General features: G+C 37.5%; 1 protein-coding gene across 1 annotated transcript in view; it reads right to left on the reverse strand.

The window, feature by feature from the left end:
- Positions 1–20,580, reverse strand: part of LOC149240593 (importin beta-like SAD2) — a 90,356-nt gene that overhangs the window by 21,872 nt on the left and 47,904 nt on the right. Inside the window, exons 11-14 of the mRNA XM_089373762.1 lie at positions 11,381–11,540; positions 11,195–11,236; positions 10,952–11,070; positions 10,592–10,790 (exon numbers count right to left, since the gene is read on the reverse strand). Coding sequence (XP_089229888.1) covers positions 10,592–10,790; positions 10,952–11,070; positions 11,195–11,236; positions 11,381–11,540 — 520 coding nt within the window. The remainder of the gene's footprint in view (positions 1–10,591; positions 10,791–10,951; positions 11,071–11,194; positions 11,237–11,380; positions 11,541–20,580) is intronic.

The following is a 20,580-nucleotide window of genomic DNA, read 5'->3' on the forward strand; positions in this document are numbered from 1 at the left end:
TCGGGGCCAAACCCCACAAGGGGGAAAACCCACAGATCTTTGCTTCTTGATAATATCAAATGTCCAAAGAGAGAGAAATTCATAAGTATAATGATACAATAGTCAAGGTCAACAGACAAGTTGACTTGCCCAATAGAAGATCTAAACATCTCTGCAATTTTGTCTCTGGTCAACAGAAGCCAACAGCAGTCAACAACAAACCCTAACCAGCAAAGGTCAACAGTGAATGTAGCCACAACACTCCACAAAGGAGCTCGGTCAAAGATGAGAGAAGCTCACCTTTCTATCTAATCACAACACAGTCAACGCAGCCACAAAATCAGGTCAAACTCGATCAACGGGGTCAACTAGTCATGTGGTCAACATTGATCAAACATCACAGATTGCCTTGATCTTTATGCCTGCAAGTACGACCTAGCTGGAAAAATCCAAATCCACAAAAATCGCAGTCAAAGGTCATGGTCAATGTTGGTCAATGTTTCTTTGTACATTGGAAAAGTCAACCGCTAGAAATCACAAAAATTACAGTCAAACAAATCCGCACATGTGAAGAGGAGAGAGAAAACTCGTTGTCCAAGAAGAGATGTCGAACTACCCAATCATGTGAGGAGAGAAAAGAAAAGATTGTTGTTGATGTGCCAAAATGATCTCAACTCAACTTGTATTTATACAAGTCAATGTGGGTCAAAGGTCATGTCTCTTGGGCTTCATAAGCCTACATGACTGTGAGACTGACCTTAACAAAAACCATCTCTCTGGGCTTGACTTCAAAAATACATTTTTGCTTGTCAGAATCCATCGTGCCTTAGGTCAAAATTGATCCTCTCAAGAAGAGGAATCCAATGCCATCATCATCTCATGCAAATGAGTTGTCTATAGTGGAATTGGACCTTAGTTGTCCATTTTTAACATATATTTATTGTCTTTGGCATTTATTTGATGATAAGAACATAAACCTAATCAAGATAAGAAGAACCTAAATCACAATTAAATTTCAAAGAAGGAAAATGATAAGTTAAACATGTTGCCCTAATCAATTTTCCAACATGGTATCAAAGCGAAGGTTCACCTTGAAGGCAGTTGGTAAGGATCACTGTTTCATGACCATTTTGAAGGCTACAGAGATTTAAAGAAGGAATGAATAGGCAAAAGGTTGTTTTCGGGGCTTCTTCCTATGCAATAGACCAAGGACCAAAATTTTTTGAGATAGCCTCAAATTTGAAAACTTGTGTCAAGGCTATGGTACAAAGATATATCGTTTATGGAGCAAAGGCCTAAAGGAAGAACATAATATAGTCTAGGCCTAAGAATTATGCCAAGCTTTGCTCTTAATGACCACGACCAAAAAGCATTGGAAAGTGTCCTTATATTTCTATGCATAAAAAGAATCTAAAGCCTCTATATTCAGGGTAGAAAATTCTCAGAGACTGGCATCAATAAGCCTCAGACCTAAGAGCTACAGGCGGGTCACTTTAAGCACAAACTATAGGGAAGAACATCTATGTGGTAGAGAGAAGGAGAAGAATATGAATTCCGAATAAAAGGAAACCAGGTCTATATAAACCAAGGGTCCTGTACATTGCAAGTTTTGTGACCAGCGAAAGGAATGAATGAAATGGCATTGTGATTTGAAAGAGATATACCCCTATGAAAGAGCGAAGGAGGCATATAATTTTATAAGAGGCTGAGACCCGTGTGAAAAAAAATTAGGCTGAAGTGTCATACTTAAATAACGAAGCTCAGAAGCATTAAAAATTGACCTTATAATTCTATATAGGAGCAATGAAACCTACAATGAGAGGTCGAGACCTCTGTAATAATAAACAAACTATAACTGCATGTCTGGTGAAGTAGAATATCAGCCGGAAAATATCCTTAATTATCATCTTCAGAAGGTATTTTAAGAGGCCTGATCTGGAAGGCGTATTATGGTTACATTATCAATGAACATGAGCATTGATATAGTCCTACAGGTCAACAATGCCTAGTAAAGGTATCTAGGTTGGCTTACATGGAAGACCTTTTGGTCTTATTTTAAAGGAACACAGTGAATAACGTGTAGACCTTGTTTGAGGGCCAATGTCATATTAGAAACAATCATTGACAATAGGAATAAAGTCCTTGTCCCTAGTTAATACAACAAAGCAAAAACTGAAAAATGGCCAATAAAGAAGTCCTACAGCTTAACAAGAGTATGACATTTCCAAAAGGGCTTCAAACATCTCAAGAAATAGATCATTGATGGTAGTCTTTGGCATTGGCATCTTTGGAGTTTTCACTCTTGAAAATAGTAAGAAGATCGTGAAGAAAGCTTTGTAGTAGACTTCCATAGAGGATTGAGGTATGTAGTCCTTGTCTACAAGGTACGTATAATTGTTTTTATACATATAGGGTCTAGCTTGAATTGTATTAGGGTTTTGGAACATATGGGGTTCAAGGGTTTATAGTCTTCATCTTGTTGAAGATTGTTGGTATCTAAGGATTGTAAGTCCTAGTTGGTACTTGAAAACCTTAGTCAAAAGAGAAACCCTTGAACTTCTAGTGTTCGCAAGTAACCTAAGGTATATCGCAAACCCTAGTGAGGGTGGAATTGGATGAAAATTTGGGATTCAAAACCTAGGGCTAATGTTTCAAATGGAAATATCAAGTAATTTAGGATTTGGATGTGAAAACCCTAAAAATTCTCCCTCTCTAAGATACCATGGAATCCCTAGACTGTCAAAATCATAATCTTGCTCTTGTACTTGTATATTTTGCTTGGTGGTACTTGTCAATGAATATTGCAGGTACATAATGAAGGGAGCAAAACAAGAAGGATGGCTAAGCAAAGCAGTTAATGAATATTGCAGGTACATAATGAAGGAAGCAAAACAAGAAGGATGGCTAAGCAAAGCAGTTAATGGTGAGCCTGATATAAATAATGACAACTTCAAATATTAACGCTTGGTAATCAAGCTTGATCCACGGACACTGAATAAAATGAATGAATATAAGAATACTTCAATGAATCTAGATCAATACAAAATCCAGAGGAAGCCACATTCATTACATTGTTGTTGACTTCCTTAGTATAACTAATGTTATTATCACTTGATTATAACCTTTTCATTTATGATCTCCCTAAAAGAAGATTGCAAGTATATTTCAAAGACTATTCATCAAATATAAAGTCAAGAGGTTGAAGCTAGACTCAGAGGGATCCTAGAAGAGAGAAAGAATTTTGAAGATGAAACCTTAATTCAGAGGGGGCCTCGTATTAAAACTTGAAAATCAAAGCACCTCCCATATCTTCAGAAAGTAAGTAATAACAAGAGGTACGATCAATTAATTCATTATCATTGCTTATGAAGAATGTTAGGATCTTTACAATTTCCTTACATCCAAAAGACTATGAAAATGTTAGGGTATGAAGATGGCATATTTTACATGATAGGAATCTATGGTTTTACATTATTTAAAAAAATTGTATCTAGGATTAGAAAATCCTTGTCGAAGCTTGAATTAGAAAACCCCTAGAATAAGTACAATCTGAAACCCTAACTATTTGTTCCCTCTTATAAAACCTTGTATCTTGATTTCTTAGGGATTATAGAATATCTAAAACCCTAGTTGTATCCTTTGAAAACCCTAGACTCACAAAATTAACATCATGCTCTCGTAGACATATATTTTGCTTGGTTGTACTTGATGATAAAAAATTTGCAGGTACATGATTGTATGAAAAAGATGTAAGAAACAAGACAAAAGAAAATCTTGTGGTTAAGAAAGACTTCATGATGGACATAATCGAAAGAGGAAGTTGTAGGAACATTGTTGATACAAATGATGATATTAAAGATTCCACATTGATGATGAAGATGGAGATGTACCTAATTGTTACTTGACGATGAAATGTGCAAAGAAAATAATGACCTCAGAAAGAGGTTTGGTGAGTTGGTGTACCTTAGGCTGAAAAGCCCATATGATGGTACTTAGCATTGGTATCTTAGCAGGTAGCCTAGATGATACCTAGATCCCTATTAGGGTTGGTACTCGGCAGGTAGCCTAAATGGTACCAAGATCCTTGTTGGTATCTTGGCAGGTAGCCTACATGACACATGGATATTTGTTGAGTTTGTGTCTTGGCAGGTAACCTAGATGACACCAGGATCCTTGTTGAGTTGGTATCATGGAAGGTAGCCTAGATGATACCTAGAACCCTTTTAGGGTTGGTGTCTTGGTAGGTAACCTAGATGACACCTAGATCCTTGTTGGGATGGTACCTAGATGAGTTGATACCTTAGCAGTTAGTCTAGATGGTATGCAGTTAGTCTAGATGGTATCTATATTTCTAACATTGTACATGTTTGTGATACTCTTCTTATGAGAACTTTTCAAATGGAGTATTGTCCTTGTACAGATTGGACAATTATGAATACCTCCCAAGTTAAGAGGGAGTGCTGTTAATTGTAACTAGTTTCGATCTTAATAATTGATGTAACTCCTAGAGTCCTATGTATTGATCAAAACGATGAAAGAAAATTATTTTGTAAAGCATGGGTTTCATGCTTATGTCTTTGGTTACTAGGTCAAGCATTCATTGTATGCTCTTAGGGTTTCCATGAGTCAAAGTGTCATTATCATTATGTAAAAGACTCATTTGGGCACTTGTAACAAAGAAAGAAAAAATATTGTGTATTAGGAAGTGTCTAAGTCAGCTCCCAAGAACAAGTCGGCCAGCCAGTGGATGTCGGCCTAGAGAGGGCTTATGGACCCATGTGGAAAGTTATTTATAGAGTAAACTTCGTCCTCCTTAGAGGCACACGTTTGCACATACTTGAAGATATGATTTGCAGTCAAAGAGGCATGCGAAGGTTGCTAAGAAGGCTAGAAGAGCCAGGAGAAAGTGCAGTCAGCCCTAGAAGACTTTTTTAAGTCTGATATATGCGAAAATTCTGAGATTTCTCACAGATCCAAAGTTGTAAATGATGTGTTAAAATATGCAACTGCAGTCAAATTCCACTTTGGACAGATCACCTGATGGAGATAATGATTGCATTGAATTCCTCCTTTCAAGAGGACCGAAATTGACCTAAAGATCACTCAAATCGAATAAGGGAAAGTGTACTTATGAAGAAAATCCCACATGTGCACATTTGACTAGGTCAGCCCTAATGCAAAGTGGACACCCTTGGAAGGCTATAAATACAAGTGACATCTACCTCATTTAAACACAATCATGAAACACTCTTCTATCTTGGTTTTTGGCTCGCACATGTATGAGGCTCGTCTGTAGAGGATCAGGTTCGCTCTAAGGTGAAATTGCAAGGCCTAAAGTCTGCATCTCTTATTTAGGGTTTGGGGCCTCAGTCGCAGGCACAGCACAAGATGAAGACGACCACAGTCGCTCGCACAGAAGCTCTTCTGTGCCACTGGAGCCTTCCAATCCCATGGACAACTCTCCATCCATGCAACTGCGAGTTAGGGTTTTCGCAATCCAGATATGACCCTAGTTGCTTGCATGCCATGCTTAAGGGAGACACTGGGAAAGCTATAGTTGCTCGCTTGACACCTCCTCCGTGCGACCAGTACCTAAAAGATGAAATCTCAGTATTCAATAGATTTTCCTCAATGACTGCAAGGCTCAGCAATTAACTATAGACAGTGACAGTTCATTACAGACTTCTGAATCAGATTTTTGAGTATAAGCTTTGTTGGGTTCATTTATGGATGTTGTACTTGTTTTTGTTGGTTAATTGCATAGATGAATATATGGATCATTGTACTCTCTTTTGCTAAATTATTTGATGATGATTTATTAAGAAAAATTTGAAAGGGTTTTCCCCATAGTGGGTTTTGCCCTAATCTCCGACCAATCCTGGTGTCTTTGTGTGAAGGCATTTCTTCTATTGTTCCTTTATGTTTCGCTATATTGATGATGATGATATTGTTCTTTCTACATAGTTGCATATGTTGCTGAATAATGATGTAAATCTGAATAATGTTATGATGTTGTGGGATGAACTTAATGTGTTAATGAAGAAATGCAATTATCAAAGCAAAGAACAATATAGCCCTAAGAAAAATTAGCATGGTATCGAAGTTGGGTTGAAGAAAAGTCATGAATATCACCCCTATGATGACACCATTGATGGAAGCAAGAAGAGGATGGTCAAGACCTAAAAGAATTCTAGGGTTTGATGAAAATCTTCGACAATTCGTGTATTAGGGTTTTATAGATATTATGAGGTTAGGGTTGAGAGAAACCCTGGTTTATGGCAAAGATTGAAGATGCTCAATCACTTTTGATAGATTTGATGAAGCCCTAGATGGGATAGTCTCTAGTGGGCCTGGTTGTTGATAAAGTTGATGAATGGGCAGTGATGGCTCTAGAAGGTTTGTTCAAGAGGGGAGGATCACCTCTCATTGAAGATAAGTTCCTCCTGATTTATGATGCATCCTTCTTGAGGATCATTTGAGATGCAAGAAATAAAAGCTAGAGCTGGAAAAGGTAAAGAGGCACCTGATGAAAAGAAGACAAAGTGCCATAAGTTTCCTATGTCAAATGAAAAGGTGCACAAGTATTTGAATACTACAAGGTATGCATGCTAAAGTTATGTTTCAACTACAATATTGGATGGCAAGGTAAGCCCTAAGGTATGATGAGAGTGTCTCCTTCTCAAATGGTTCATGCATGTATATGAAAGATTCTTATGATGAAATGGTGCACTTGATGTTGAACAAGTATCTTACATAATTAATTTCCCGATTCTATGAAGCTACTTGGAAATATTGATTGCTAATATATTGGTATACTTTATGTTTGGCTAACATCTATCATTTTTGACATCTTGATCCCATGAAGAAGGGTAGAAACTTGATTCTAATAGATGGTAACTTTATACTATTGATATTGTGCATGGTAGCCATGATGATAGAAATTTAACAATGAGATTGATATTCAGTAATTATGATATATGGTAAAATTGAATGCCCAAACTGGATGGATAGAGTTACAAAGAAATAATGTTGCGATCATGTTTCTTGAAGTATGCTCCTATTAGCTATTTGACATTAATCCTTGATAAAAGATTAATGTCATGATGTCATGGTGAAGTAGTTGATGCTAACGTATATGACCATGATTAATATGTGGATTTAGTCTAACTTTATGATCTAACAACTCTGTTGATGCATGATAGTATTATAGTCAGGTTGATGACTTGATTGAAGATGACTGAAGTGGATTCCCATTCAGAGGGAGAATCTCTCCATAAGATCCTTACTCCTATTACCATTGGCATTATATGTATATTCTTTACTATTGAAGTATGATTTATGGGCATGAATAGACAAATATCTGACATTGTTGATCTACAGCAAAGTTCTGATCTGAGAAGAGAGAGTTTTCCCTTACTCTAAGCCTCAATCGCACGGAAGTAGGGTTACAGGTGCGACTATAGCCTTTCAGCTGCACGTAAGTAAGGCCAAGGGTGCGACTGAAGCTTCCCAACCGCACGCAGGAAGCCCTATGGGTGCAACTATGCCTGCTAGACACAAAAATGAAGTTTTGTGTATGAAATCAGATGTTCACCTAAAGGATGTCAATCCTACAGATGTGGAGCAAACAACAAAAAGATCTGTGAGCAGGAAAGTTTGAATGTTTACTATAATATGAATATATAGACTAAACTTGTGTTTGCAGGTGACCGGGACATGCATATAGATATGTCATTATGTTTAAATTTTGTGCTACAAGAGTTTGACATGACTCCACTGATTGATATAGATGAGCAGTGTTTGGAGTTTTGACACGATACTTGATAATGACTTAGAACTTTGACTTGATGTTGAGATATGTTCTGGACTATAGATCACTCTATGATAGCAAAATTCAGATTTGACCTAATGACTAATGATTTGACTTGACGACAGATGATTTGCATCAATAACAATGTTATATGGGCATAGTTACCTTCAGTGGCTAATATTGGTGTTTGATAATGGTTTTGTATTGGCCTCATTGTTCTTAGCATAATGGTTGAAGTATTGACAGATGTGATTCAGTATGAAGTAACCTCACGATAAATGGATGGAACCTGCATGACTTATTCTTGGTGTATGCATTTGCATCTAGTGACTTATATTATGACCATGAGGATGACTTGATGAAGTTTGGTTTGATATTGCTTCGCAAATGACAACTTGTTGGCATGACAATAGACGAAGTCATGACTTGATGAGAGCTCTACTTGTCACTTGGTCTAAAGAATTGATACTGTGATATTGATGATTTTGATATTGGTTCTAGTTTGACATCTAAACTTTGATAAGCTGACTTAGTTGATTTGATTGTACAATATTGAGCATATTGGTTTGGAAAAGTGTTATGCTTGCAGTATGAAGCAAGCTCATCGATCTCGATGTGTCTGCATTATCAGTTATCTGGTGAAGTCAAAATGATGTGTCGATCCAAACCTCTACTTCAACAGTGGTCCAAGGTATGGCTTTGATTTTGGTTTTATATGTTGATGGCAATGTTTTAAAACTCCGACTCGAACTCTGAACTAATCAAGGGTTGACTCTGACTCCGACTCGATATCGACTTGGCCTTGTTGATTTCAATGACTCGGTCTTTGTAAAAAATAAATTAAATATTTATTTATTTATTACAGAATTTTAAAGATTTTCATTCATGTTTCCAAACACAAAGCATTAGAATATAGAGAGAGGACAACATATGATCAAAGTAGGCTCATGAATATATCCATTATATCAAAATGTCACCCAGTGCATTGTCCAATACATGTAATATATAGAGATTAAAACAAAAACACATAACCAAGGAGGCTTTAAATGGCCTCTACAACAAAACATCACTAGTCACTGACTCACTAGTCACTACTGGCTAGTGGCTACTGTGAGAGAAGCCAACATCATATGGCTCAGACTCTGAATCAGAGTCAGACGGGGAAACCCATGGCTCCTCCTCCTCGTCACAATCTCCAACTGCAACTGTAGTAGTAGCACTAGCAAGCACAGCAGCTGCACGCTCAAATAGACGATTTATGCACTTGCTTCGTGGCTGAGTAGAGGAAGTGCCTACAACTGGAGGACTTGGGGTTGGGCCTGGTACTAGTGGATCTGCATTTAACTGGACATTATGTTCCACTAATGCCTCCATCTGTAAATCCAAATCAAGACCAATATCCTCATCATAATCAAGCTCTGCTATATGACTGGCTTGGTCGGGTTATGTTGAACTCGGCTGAGATGGCCGATCTGTTATCGAATCAGCCGAGTCGATGACCAGCTCGGCCGGTTAGGTAATAGACCAGCCTTTGGCTCGATTTTTATACCGAGTTGGCCCGGGCAGACGTCTAGCTCGATTTTTATACCAAGTCAGCCCAGGTAGAGGTCTGGCTCGGTCCGCTCGGCCAATTCCAAAATGGTAGGCTGGTTTTGCAACCAGTGTTGCAAACATCTCGATTTTATCGCGATAAAATCACAAATCATGATTTTTTTGGCCTAGCCAATGTTTGTCGATTTTTACCAATATTTTGGTGGTATCTTGCTTTTGCCAATGTTTGCTGAATTTTATTAATAATTTCCCAATTTTGATGATATTTTGGTTTTCCGGACCCTTGCCAATTTTATCCCAATCCCGATGTTTGCAACATTGATGACAACCAAAGAAGCCTCAATGAATTACAAACAACAAGGGTACAACATGAGTTTGGCAGAATCAGAAACTATCTATCAATCCTCATATGGATAAATCTGGCCCTATTTCTATTTACATCACTGCTTATATAAGGCTCACATGACCATGAGAATAGATGTCTTCTACAACTACAATACAACTAATTCCCAACAATTGTATGCATTTACAAGTAATTTATCATAAGGGAACTAACTGCCTAATTCCTGTACAATATCGGAGCCCAATCAATAAATGGAAATTACTTTGACCCTTTTTAAAATGGACCACTTTAATTTGTCTTTCTATTCTTAGTCGTTTACCACTAATGTTCAAGGATGGCAGACACTATCATGTTTTCCCTCGGCTCTACATTGACTGAATCATTACCAAGCTGAGTCTTAAGCAGGTAAATAAAACACAAAATTTCTACTCAAGCAGATAACATACCATTGTGAATGATATATATTACAGACATTGCTAAATATCAAATTTTAATTCTCAATGTCAAAGAAAGAAAATTATGGCAACAGTTAAAGCTACTCCAAAAGTGTTTGAAGTTTGTTCCGTTTAGTAACAGGTGCGGACTAAGGCCATGCAAAGCCATAAAAAAAGCACAATCAAAAGAGGTCTTGTAATCCAGGAAACTTGAAATTAACCGACATAAATATGGAAGGTGAAGGAACACTTATCAATTGTCTTCTTTTATGCTGAACAAAGTCAAAAACATAATATACATTGACACTGATGCAAAATAGATGCAGAATAAAGGGTTGAGTGAATCATATCAGAAACGACATGTAAAATACCTCAGTCGTAGAGAAGAATATTCTAAACAGATAGAAAGCATAGATCAATCTGTTTCTTGTAGAAGGTCGTCCTGTATAGTGCAAAGGGAAAAATAAAAGATACCTTGACCATCAGTTGTAAGCATCCTCTGCATGATGGGCAATAAAATAGGCTCCACCTGAGGGAAAAGATGGGGAAGCCTGCTGACAGATTCAAGTATTGTACTTATGGCACGCAAGCATCCAACAGCAGCCAATGCACCTGATTCATCTAGGTCTTCCTCAGCTTCAGCAGATTGCATACACTTCCAAAATGCAGCAGCCTGAAGAAAAATGAAGACAACTGCCTAAATAACAACCACTAGAACAAAAGAAAACCAAGCAAGTTCCTCCTTCAAAATTAAAGAGAAAGAAAAGGGCCAATTATCAGAATTAATTAAGTTAAAGCCCAAGTGCCATTTAACATAGGATAAAGTATACAGACCAGATTCTGGCATAACCCTAAGGCATAAGGTGCCATCTCCTCCCCAAACTTATCCACAATAGTTTCCAGAGTGAACACAAGATCTTCATTCTCAACTTCATTCATAAGTTTGAAAAACTCTGAGAAAGAAAAACCAGATTCCAGTCATAAGTTTGAAAAACTTTCAGAAAGTAAAACAGAACAGTTATCGATTCATTTGCTTTCAGTGAGGCAGATCAAGCAACAGTCCAAAGAACCACTCACCGTCAAGCAGTTGTGGTAAGATTGGCCTAATTTCATTCAAATCTGTCAAAACAAGTAGACAAACTTCATATTTGATTGACTACATCATAAAAGACTTCTTAGAAAAACAGTGTACTTTGCTGATAAATACAAGTTTTACATCAATATTACTTAAAAGATTGTTATGAACATAATCAGAAAACTTACCCTTGCAAGCCTCCACAAAAGATCTAAGAGCAAATACAGAATCTACACGTACTGGCAGCTCAGGATCTCGCAAACCCGCTACAACACTATGTAAGGCTGCACTGAAATTTCTCTGATCTGCAAAGTTGATACTTGCATACTGACCTGCAACCCATGCAGCCTGCAACTCCAGAGAAAAGAATAGTTAGGTGACTTTGACAAGTACCAAAGTATATATTAACTCAGTTCTTTAACTTACTTAGCAAAGGAAGATTTTCACTCAGAGATTTACATGCCACTTAAAATCTACAGCAACATTATCTAGTAAAATATTACAAACACCCATAACTAGATCTTACAGGCCAACCAAAACACAAGTGTGAATTGAACTTTAACATCTGCAGAAAGTATCGTATCCTTACAAATTTTGTTTTGAATTGTATTACTGTTTATCCCAAAACATCTTTATTGCTCGCATGCATTAAAGAGGATTATCTGACAGCTATATTTTTACAAAAAGAAATTTGCTACATCATATCTACTGAAAGGGAACAATCTTAATTTGCTCACTATTCAAGTGGCCGCACACTGCTTAAAGAAGTGGAAGCCTTATTAAATGTCATTTGCTTGCCTGGTGAATCGATAACTTTTCATAATTCACCAATTGAAAGAAAAAACAAATCTAGACAAGGAAATATCATCAGTGTCATTTAAACAGATTAAATATGAGACAGTGAAAACTTTTGTGAGGAACTTACTGCAGGTAACATACAGCTCGCAAAATGGAACTAGAAATAGCAACAAGGACAGAAATGTGATAACTTGACAGGTTATGTTTTCGCTCAGATGGCAAGAACAATTATTGCAGTGTCAGGGTATTTGTTCTATCATGTAAAAACCACAGCCTCAACAGTTGCTTATGTCACCATCCTTAAATTACCACCAGTACCAAGTTATCTATTACCATTTTAATCAAATGAACATTTTGCAGCTAAGCCTCTCACTGACAATATTGATGTATTGCAATTTGCAACAATTTGATGGCAGTACAGGAAACTTATATTTTGGTCAAAGTCACAATGAGGGCATGCAAGGACATAATAAGATGAGCAAGAGAAAGAACCATAACAGATAACAAGAAAAAAATGGGTATTAGAATAGTTTGACTGTAAGTGTTCCTCCATTCATTTCTGTAGATCTCCTTGAAATTAGATTTGTTGCCATCAATCATAAGAATTGATTATGCACCCAAAGATATTTATTAGTCCAAGTCTGCCTTAGGGTTGGTTTTTCCTTTTTCGTATACATATCACAACATGTAGAATGTTTCTACCTAGCAGAGATCTATCTTCAGCACTGACCAGCATTTCAAATTCCCAGCTACAGGTCTGTATGGAGGCTGAACTTTTCAGAAAAGGGATCCTTAAGGCACATACTACATAGCTTCAACAAAAGACAATGAATTCATCCACTTAACTCTCCCAAAGTCATGATTGAAGTTTGGGCACGAGGAAGTACACTATCAAAGGTACACTATTGCTTAGTAGATTTCCTGAAGTCTGAAGCTTTTGAACGCTTTCCTTGAACACGGGATAAGAGACAAGGAAAAAGAACGGCCTCTGCAACTCTAGAGGCCTTTCTTCTCATGCAATCTTAGTGTCATTAAAATTGAGGCAAATCTCACAGTACATCTCACCCTCAGTTTGCCCAAGCATTCCCCAAAATCTGATCCTAGAATCAGTGTTGCACAAAGTGGGGATGAAGCAGTTGCAATTTTCTGGAAGCAAAGCGTCGGAAGAGTCATTTTCCAAAAATCCTCAGAAGTAGAGCATCAGAAGAGTCATTTTCCAAAAATCCTCAGAAGCGAAGCGTCAAAAGAATCATTTTCTAAAAATCCTCGGAAGTGAAGCATGCATACTTGAATCCAGATAGAAATGGCATCCGCAGTACATTAATGATTAATTGTTCGAGCATCAACCATCTAGAATCTAGATTCTATCAATGACAAACAAACATACAAATTCTTAGGTCATAGAATAGAAAGTAGACCATTATCTTATGGAATGAAATAGGTTATCTAGCAACTACCAACAATAACATGAGCAAATAGTTATGCTTACGAAAGAGGCCATCTACACACCGAATTATGAAGACCAAATGGTCTAGAACAATAAATTGAGCTAGTTGCTAAAGACCTCTCTACAAAAGACGTGTTCACCAATTGTGAAAGCACCCATGTTGCCAAATGTTGACAATATTGACGTATTGCAACAATTTGATGGCAGTACAGGAAACTTATATTTTGGTCAAAGTCACAATGAGGGCATGCAAGGACATAATACGACAAGCGAGAGAAAGAACCATAACAGATAACAAGAAAAAAATGGGTATTAGAATAGTTTGACTGTAAGTGTTCCTCCATTCATTTCTGTAGATCTCCTTGAAATTAGATTTGTTGCCATCAATCATAAGAATTGATTATGCACCCAAAGATATTTATTAGTCCAAGTCTGCCTTAGGGTTGGTTTTTCCTTTTTCGTATACATATCACAACATGTAGAATGTTTCTACCTAGCAGAGAGCTATCTTCAGCACTGACCAGCATTTCAAATTCCCAGCTACAGGTCTGTATGGAGGCTGAACTTTTCAGAAAAGGGATCCTTAAGGCACATACTACATAGCTTCAACAAAAGACAATGAATTCATCCACTTAACTCTCCCAACGTCATGATTGAAGTTTGGGCACGAGGAAGTACACTATCAAAGGTACACTATTGCTTAGTAGATTTCCTGAAGTCTGAAGCTTTTGAACGCTTTCCTTGAACACGGGATAAGAGACAAGGAAAAAGAAAGGCCTCTGCAACTCTAGAGGCCTTTCTTCTCATGCAATCTTAGTGTCTAAATATGTCCATGTGGATATTCAGTGGAGATGGCTGATATTAAAATTGAGGCAAATCTCACAGTACATCTCACCCTCAATTTGCCCAATCATTCCCCAAAATCTGATCCTAGAATCAGTGTTGCACAAAGTGGGGATGAAGCAGTTGCAATTTTCTGGAAGCAAAGCGTTGGAAGAGTCATTTTCCAAAAATCCTCAGAAGTAGAGCATCAGAAGAGTCATTTTCCAAAAACCCTCAAAAGCGAAGCGTCAAAAGAATCATTTTCTAAAAATCCTTGGAAGTGAGGCATGCATACTTGAATCCAGATAGAAATGGTATCCGCAGTACATTAATGATTAATTGTTCGAGCATCAACCATCTAGAATCTAGATTCTATCAATGACAAACAAACATACAAATTCTTAGGTCATAGAATAGAAAGTAGACCATTATCTTATGGAATGAAATAGGTTATCTAGCAACTACCAACAATAACATGAGCAAATAGTTATGCTTACGAAAGAGGCCATCTACACACCGAATTATGAAGACCAAATGGTCTAGAACAATAAATTGAGCTAGTTGCTAAAGACCTCTCTACAAAAGAAGTGTTCACCAATTGTGAAAGCACCCATGTTGCCAAATGTTGTAGTTGTGGGGTAGTATCACCATGCATGTTCCACCACTCCTTCACAAACAATGTTCCAACATCACTTATATCAAGATCCTCATCACTAGTATCATCCTTCATTCTTCTCCTCTTGTCTAGCCTTTGCCTCTACCATGATTCTCTAGGGACATTAATCAACATCACCCAATTTTCATCAAAATGACTAACCAGAGCCTTAAAATATGGTAGAAAAAGTATAACATATCTGATCAATGATTTTGGTTTGAGTGAAGGATACATTTTTTCTAAAGCCAGGACAAAGAAGTTCAAAAATCAATACCACGAACACTGGGGCTCATATAGGGCTGGGAGCCCTTGATTAGATGCTGATCACATACCCTCATACGTAATAGACTCTAATGAAATGCCGCAACCCCATTGATCCTGAAACCTTAAAAACTGTTAAGCTTGCTGAATTTTGAATGGGATATGAAATTCCATTTCTTCATATGAGTCTGATGAGGTTGAAACCACTCTCAAACATACTGAGTATGTCACTTTTACTTTAAAAATTTAACATTACCATTACGGAGCATCTAAGAAGAATCTATGGAGCATCAAAGGCACACCTTGGGAGTGTCCATGAAGCATGGTTCCCCACATAGTGGTTCCAAAATTCCAGGAACCTTGCAAATCCAACCCAAAGTTTGGTTCTACACGTTGCGCGATTTTGGGGTCTGGTGCATGTGTGGGTAGGGGGTGAGGGAGACGATTCCTGCAACACTGCCCGGAATCAATTCAAGATTGACTAAGCCTGTAACCAGAAGAACTGTGCTAATGAAAAGTTCACCCAAGAATTGTCCAAGTATGGGCACATAAAATTGGGCATTGTATTAAAGGTGAAAATTCAAGACAATTAACCAGCACCAAAAGTGCTTTGCAATAGAGAATATCAGCATATACCAAAAAGGAAAAACAGCATTATGTCACAGATGCATTTTTCTTACACAATTCTAACACTACGACTTGGTTACTCTTTTCCAAAGTTCAGTCACACTAATACCTTATCCCACTAACTTGGCATGTCAATCCTTGTTGCAGCGACACATGCCAAAAAAAATGCTAACTCAACAGTGACAACAAATCATCTTCTTATTTTTATCTCTTCCCCTCCTCAAATTTTGTTCTATTGTGTAATTTAGAGGATATGAACAAGACAGAAAATCAATGAATTTGTATTCCTTTAGTAAATTATATATACAACACCCCAAGATTCTAATCAAGTTGGATGTTGGTTGACAGTTGGTGTATTCTTCGGTGTTGTTCAACTTGCAACTTGTTCATATTTTTCTTCCACTTTTACTTTGTAAATGAGAATTAATAACTGAGAATTTGCTGCCCATTTTTATTCTACCAATATGAATTTATTGTATAAATCAATGTTCCACCAAGGTTCCGGGACGAGGGGGCGAGGATACGCGGGAGCAGCCTATGCAAAAGCTCCCCACCAATTTTTAGGAAACGTGGGGGAGCGTCAGGGTCTTAAAAATTTATAAATATAAAATATAATTTATTAATTGAGTCCACTATGACAATTGGGTTTGAATTGAAAAGCTGCAAAGCATGATCATTGATATGAATATCATTATCTAATATCATATAAATTTAAAGATTAAAGATAACATATAACGTTGAGGGTATGTGTCTTCAAATATCATTAAATTTTATGATCAACAAGGAGGAAATTTACTATGAGATTGAAAGGTCTTTAACCGCAAAGATCTTTTACCATGAACCACACAAAATACGGTTTCAATACCAACCAATTTGCTTTGACTTATCAATATAACTTGACACGACAATGTGATGATCCCTAAGGGCAAGTTTCTATTCTAGACTTTAGCTGAAGTTTTCTCTTCCACTTATTTGTGGTGTGATTTGAAGTAACTAATGTGTGTATTAGTGTGTGTCTGTGTAAGAAGATGTAAATCAGTCAGTAATATGAATTCATAGGAGCTCATAGATGTATATTCTATAGACACAGTAATAGATCACACATTAGTCATCTGTTGCACCCAGAAGAACCACAAGAGATAGCATTCAGTTCTAAGTAATTTCTAATCTAACAGAGATAATATTGCTTGGAGAAAAAACAAGGTCTTCTGGAGCAAAAAGTTAACACAGTAGATTGGGTCCAAACCAGCAGAAAATCCCGGCAAGTTTGGCTCAGACTCGAGAGTCAAATTCGGCCCAGCTGCTGAAACAAGCCATTATGAAACAGCTACAGGCTAGACTAGCTAACAGTGAGTCTAACTTACCAGCAAGAAAATACACATGCGAGCACTTGCAGGTTATCTAACTGGTGAGTATCGCAAAGTTTTTCACAGCTCAGCAATTCAGACTCACAAGCCCAATCAAAAACTCCAGATGTTTTTCTATATAAAACCAACAACAAAAAATATCTTCATTGCGCTCATTATTTTGTGCAGATTTCTGCCCAGTTCAGCTCCCACAGGTGAACACAGCTTTACCAGTGTACAGTCCTAGGGTTTCTAGTGTTCATTAACTTCATTGACATAAAACAAAGAACTTTTTGTCGTCCAAAATTCAAATCACCAAATTCTCAGCATACACAGCTTGTAGCAGCAGTGCAGTAGTCAGTTCCAGTGTTCCAGGAAGCAGTTTCAATCATTTACAAGCTGATGGCATCTCTCTTCTCCAAGTTCTCATCTCGATCTAACGTCAAGCATAGATGTCCTACGCGTTATAACTTAAAACCCTACGTGTCTATTAAATTAATTAAATTTTAGTTATAAATTAATTAAAGTTTAACTTTAGTTTAGTTTTAAACTGTTAATTTAAACATTTTTTTTAAAGCGTGCTCTCGTCCCCCCTCATCCCCCCACGACCCCCTTTTCGGAAACGTCCCCTCAGGACAGGGAAATGACCCCTTGGCACGTCCCCCTGCATACCCTGATTTTTGGGAGCGTGGGGAAACGTCCCCAAGTCCCGGGAGCGCGGGGGAGCGAGGAAACTAGACCCCTGGGGGGGGGGGGGGCGGCGAGTCCCCATGGAACACTAGTATAAATTCATTATGTCTAAGCTAGTTGTTGAACTGACCATTGTTGTTGATGTGGTTCTACTAATTCTGCTTGTGCACTCCCATTTGCATCAAAATCGGTATCAAAACATTCTTTCACAAATAGTTGTTAGAATTTGTACACTAATTATGGTTAATACTTGTTGCCTCAAAATCTAGCTAGCCTTGTGACAGGCCTCACAAGACAAAAGCCAGATCCTATTGCAACAATGAGGAAGATTGTCATTGTCAAAAGGAAGGCTTCCCAGTGATCACCTAAAAGGGATTTTGTGATCACCTAAAAGGTACTCTGTCATATGGCCCAAGGTGATGTACATGTAGACTAGTTAAAGATATTCTTCAATGGACAAAGACACAATCCTTTTGTGTGTAGCAGCAATGTATCATATATCAAGTCCTAAAAGAGGCATGCATAACCTAGGGTTTCAAGATGTAGATCAACAAAGGAATCTCTAGGCACACAAGCACCAAAGAAAGGGTTTGCAAATGATATAATCAACAAAGGAGAAAGCAAACCCTCAAATTAAGCCCTAAGTTGAAGCCCAACTAGGGTTAGGGTCATGACAATGCCCAAAAAAGTCTTTCATACATGAGAATGACTCAATTGACTTGTAAACTCAATGAAAAACCCTAGAAGCACTCAATGGGTGCTTTCACCTAGAAATAAATTTCCTTGAGCATGAAACCCATGCCTCGGGAATAACAATAATAAATTTATTTTCTCATTACATCAAATACATAAAATCATGATTACATATGTCATTATGAAGACCAAACCTAGTTACATATTTCAACACTGGGAGGATTACCTCCTCCTTCACAAACTTCGTTCCACAACTCATTAAAAATCAAGGTGTGCATTATCTTCTTGGACCACCCATGGTAGTTCTCTTTGCCAAAGAGAACCACTCCAACTATGGAGATAAGTGAATGCATCATAAAATCTGATCTGGCCTCAACATAATACTTGCAACCAAAAAAATTGATATATCTCTACAATGTCTTCAAACTACCACTAGAATTTGACTTTATTTTGAATAACAATATTTAAATCTTTGTTTCAACCATATAAATGATTAAATAACAGGCATGCCCCGTTATATGAGCCTATACACGTATGACAAATTATGGTCTTCAAAAAGGGATACCAACGAACCATGCACATTCTTCCATATACATATATAGGTCTTTTAAAAATAAGTTTTTTTTAAAACACCACACCAGGCTCAGTCCTCACAAGTTAACACAAATATATATATGCACAATAGCGTTCAATTTTTCATTACTGCCGCATTGTGATCCCAGCATGCCATCACATACGACCATTAAGAAACTTCGACTCAAAGCAGATATCGACCTTTTCAACCAGGAAGCACGCAAGTTTGAAAGGATAACCATGACATTTCAACAATCAACCATACCATACAACAGTCAACGCACCAATTCACGTCCTTCAAAAACATACAGGCACTCACCAAATGTAGGCAAACAAACAGTGAACACAGTATTGGAAACACAGCCTCAAAAATTTCAACGCACATATGGAGTTATGTCGCATACCATATGAACACAACCATTGCATACCATATATATCACTGCAATCTACCACATGGTCTTTGCAAAGCACACAACAAACCACGGCCTCGATGTATATACTAGGGCCTTCAATAAAAAATATTCAACGCGATTTCCAGATTTCGTCCAGCCTCAACGTAGCAAGAGTTTAATTCACAATGATGAAGTGACCAACGCATACCACAGCCATCGAAGACGCGCACTCCATACAATGCACTACCAGCATAGGAGAAGGTTCATTGCAGAGAATGTTCTTTCAAAAGTAGAGAAAAGAATATGAACACGCAGAGATGGTAGACTGCAAAAAAAATGGTAGAAGGGAGTTACAAGGGCAGAAAGGGAAGCCAAAAATGTGGCGCTGGCTCTTTAGGAATTTACTCCTAAATCCTAGCGCAAACCTGCAAGGAATTCTCTCTCAAATCTGCGTATAAACTCCTCCTTGATATGCTGTCCTAGCAAGAAGCTCTCCTCACATAAACTCGTGCAAACAATAATAATACAATTATGCCATTTGTCCTCCTTTTAAGCAATTCGATCATGCTATATCTAGCAAGTACAATTTTAGAACATGAGTTGAGTTTGAGTTGTTAACTAAGTCGAATTGCTTCTTGCTTCAATCAAGGCTAAAGCTCTCTTACTCGTTCTCTTCTAAATTAGAACTCGCACTTGGAGAACCACATAACTAAGCCTCCAACTATGTGCATGAATAAATTAACTCCGTGAACTCGTTCATGCTAAAAGAAAGATTGATCGTGGTCTTTCTTGACTAAGGCATGAGTCAAGAAGACCTTCCACGCTACTATTTTCAACAATAATACCTAACATCCTTTGAAAGAGTCAACCTCCTTAAAATATGTTTACAAATGCTTACAATTGATGGATTGTGTAGGTCGACCTAACATTGTTGTCACAACACTTATTAAAAGTGAATTCTTATGTATACAGCGCATCAGCGTTGTGGACTCCATTTGGTATCTTGGCATTGGATGTGTGATCCAAATCGGCCTCAAACACGGCTTATCGTAGCCAACTAGGACGCAACAGTTTTGATTTGTTG

This window comes from Pinus tabuliformis, chromosome 8 (assembly GCF_031772625.1).
Source record: "Pinus tabuliformis cultivar Carrire ecotype Pingquan chromosome 8, CPIR1, whole genome shotgun sequence".
NCBI lineage: Eukaryota > Viridiplantae > Streptophyta > Pinopsida > Pinales > Pinaceae > Pinus > Pinus tabuliformis.